The following is a 3,424-nucleotide window of genomic DNA, read 5'->3' on the forward strand; positions in this document are numbered from 1 at the left end:
TTCCAAAATCAAAACATTGTGCCTTCGTCTTGGCTAGTGATTATAGTCTCTATACTAAGGGTACCTACACTTGGTACACTTTATTTTCAGTTTGATTTTCCTCTTGTTTTTCTATGGTGTTTTGAACAGGCTTCATAGAGGAGCCAAAGATGCTTGGGTGCTTATCATTTTACATATTTGCATAATGCCTTGTTAGTATTTAATTTTAATTAATGGCATACCTTGGATTAAAAGTTCAGACTTCATTTAAATCATATCAGATTACTGTTTTTAGTTTTATTAAACTGAATTAGGATAGTGAGAGGTACAATGTGTTCCTTTTCTTTCATAAGGAAATAAATGATGCATTTCATCATGAATTGCCATTGCTTGGCTTCCAGCCTAAATTTAGTATTTCCATTCCATTTACAGTACGTATTATGAAGTGAGTTTTTCAAGGAGTGATTCATGTTTAGGGTTAGCCAGTGATATTGAAGAGAGATGGAGTATTTGTCATCACAGTCCTCTACAAGATTGTCTTCGCTGTTGTTCACTTGAATATAAGGTTGTAATGTTATTCGTCTGTGAGCTCTGCTGGGAAGGTGATGCAAACCATATTGTTGTTTAAGTCATCTACGAGCTGCCACTTGACTCCAATTCTTATCTGTAAAACATGAAGATTATGTATTACTGTAGTTACTGTTTAAGTAAATGAGGAGAGATAGCATACATCAAAGTCTCAGTTCTGTAGCAGAAATATAGTGTAGATCTGTTTGTCATTTTAGTGATGAGAAAGTCATTATTTCAGTGAAGGAAGAGATAGAGCTCTGGAAATGTAGGAATTCAGAGAGTTCTAGACTCTAAGAGGATAACGAGTCATACAGTGGGGAGGCAAGGATACAGAATTTTGAAGCAGAAGCTGGGTTAGTACTTCAACAGACTGCTCAGCACTAATTTGTATGAAGGATGATATAAGAAGGAAAGTGTACACTAAGTATGGCCGGCCCCCTATGCACACACACATGTATGAATTGAAATGTTGCAAAGCTGATGATCTAAACATTTCCACTTCATTGGGACAGGCTTAGCCAGGTCTGTAACATGATTTCTTCATTAACTGTATGAGAGAGTTCCCGAATTTTAATGTTCTATGATTGTAGTAAAATCTGAATGATTATTAAGGAGATAGTAGAAAGAGCAGTCTTGGTGGCACTGCATAGTAAAGGTGCTGTTGCATTCCACATGATAAATGTAATTACCTCAATCTTTAGATATACTGCATGTGAATGGCTGGAACTAAGAAAAAGTAAAAAGACCTTGGATGGGGAGAAAGTTGTGGAAGAACGGGAACACGGAACACTACCAAATAACTGGAAAAACCCATATGTTCCACCAAAAAGCTGGTTAAAGTAAATGTCTTTTAAAAAATCCAGCGGAGAATAAATAGTGAAGGCGGGATTTCAACAAACACTTAGAGGCTAAGCATGACAGCCATCTTGTGAACTTAGTTTAAATCCATTCAGATCAAGGAAGGATGCTGTCACCTTCGTAGCACTTTTTGTCCTTAAGGATTTTTCAGTATATACTTTGTAAATGATTAAGAAGAGGAATCAGGTTGGTCAGATGTTTATTGGCACCTATACTCGTTTTGGTACTGGCCAAAGAATGGTACTTTACAAGTGAATAGCAGACATGCTACCATCCAAGTGAAAGCAAAGGAAAGTATATTAGGGGTTTTGATATGGTTTCATTTAAGATGCCAGGTAGAATTTTAAATGGGAAAGGTCATCATACTTTTTATGTGTAAGAGTAATTTCTCGTAGATTTGAAAAAAAAATGGAAGCGAGGTATAAAGGGTGTTTATCGCTGCTAGAATATTGAAAGCCTGTTTTGATATAGGGATTGTAAATTTCAAAGAAAAATTTAACTAGGAATATATCATTACACCAAATTATGTTTGTTCCTGCAGCTGCTAGTAGTACTGGAGTGGATGGAAAAAATATGCACGTATAGAAGAGGACTCCATGGTTAGCTTAAAATTTAAAAACTAGGAAGAGTATTTTGTGCAGTTTGTCAGAGAAACTTAGAATTTACCTGCTTGCAAAAATAGCAAGCAGTATATCATTACAATTTTAACAAAATGATACACTACTGAAGTGAAAAGATTGTGATAAAAGAAAAAGGTTGTCTGAAAAAATGATGAACAAAAATTTATTAACTTATGGTGCCTTATATACAAAAAACAAAAAATTGTATGTATGGCAAAATTGAAATAACTTTTTAAGGTATTCCACGTGATTTTTTTAAGAGTAAAGAAGGAATAGCGAGTGATAAAACTTGAATGGAATGTTTGCCTTTGCAGGTCAGAGTACAAATAACTTTTTCAGGTGTTTGCAAACAATTAAACACATCAGCATTTGCCCATTGCTGAATAACCACTGGCTCCATGCAACATAAAAACACCATATAAAAAAACAAACATCAGCATTTAGTTGCAGCAGGACAGTGAACTGGATTTTATTGGTTTATTAATGGACAGCATTATAAACAAGATCTGATGACTGTTGTAAATACATAGTTGTAAAACAAAGAAATAAGTGAAGCGAATAAATTATTTATGAGCTTCAAGATATTAAAGCAAGTTTGTATCCAAGAACAAATTAGAATATAGAAGTTTAATGCATGGATATTGAAATAATTGCATGTTATTCAGTGCATCAGCTTTAGAAATAGGTTAATAATAGTACTATGCATTGTATTTTATCTAGGCAAATGACAATATTAGATGTGTCTTCTGTGCCAGGATTAAGAGCTGATGTTAAAAAGTTATGGCTTTGTTGGTATGATAATGGGCATAAAATATTCGACTTAGTAAAATGCACTTGCCTTTGGGTAATTTTGCTGAACTGGCAGCTCTGCTACATATGTCTGAATACTGCCTGGAAGGAGTGGACACAACAGCCCAGAATTCTTACAACCATTACTTTCAGGGATTGCAAAGGGAATTGGTATGATGTTTGCTAAGAGTCCATGAACAACAGGCTGCAGTCTTGTTGTGCTCCTTGCTGGAAAATAAATGGACATGTAACAGCAATTAAGGAATGTCATATGTCTTTGAAGTTAGTTGTTTCATGAATCTCTGAATTTTTATTATGTTAGTTATCTTATGACACTGATTTTACATCCCCTATTTTCTGGAGAATACCTCAAATGAGAGAGGTGAAACCCCAGTGTAAACATCTATTTTTGCAGAGCTTGTTAGCTGTTTTACTTCTAACAACGACATTGAAATGCGTTAATAAAGCATTTACGTAGTATCTTTTCTTGCATTTTATAGGGAGTGAATAATAAATATTACAAGGAAATACTTAAGACTGATCTTCAAAAAAGGAATTAGAAATCGACTGAATGACATGCACCTCAAAGTTCCTTTGATTCTTATGAA

General features: G+C 34.5%; 1 protein-coding gene across 1 annotated transcript in view; it reads right to left on the reverse strand.

Annotated features, from left to right (window-relative positions):
• Nucleotides 1–261: 261 nt before the first annotated feature.
• LOC135215593 (uncharacterized) overlaps nucleotides 262–3,424 on the reverse strand; it is a 7,344-nt gene continuing 4,181 nt past the window's right edge. The window contains exons 3-4 of the mRNA XM_064250470.1: nucleotides 2,866–3,044; nucleotides 262–643 (exon numbers count right to left, since the gene is read on the reverse strand). Of these exons, the coding sequence (XP_064106540.1) occupies nucleotides 554–643; nucleotides 2,866–3,044 (269 nt within the window). The 3' untranslated portion in view covers nucleotides 262–553. The remainder of the gene's footprint in view (nucleotides 644–2,865; nucleotides 3,045–3,424) is intronic.

This window comes from Macrobrachium nipponense, chromosome 5 (genome assembly GCF_015104395.2).
Source record: "Macrobrachium nipponense isolate FS-2020 chromosome 5, ASM1510439v2, whole genome shotgun sequence".
Taxonomy (NCBI): Eukaryota; Metazoa; Arthropoda; class Malacostraca; order Decapoda; family Palaemonidae; genus Macrobrachium; species Macrobrachium nipponense.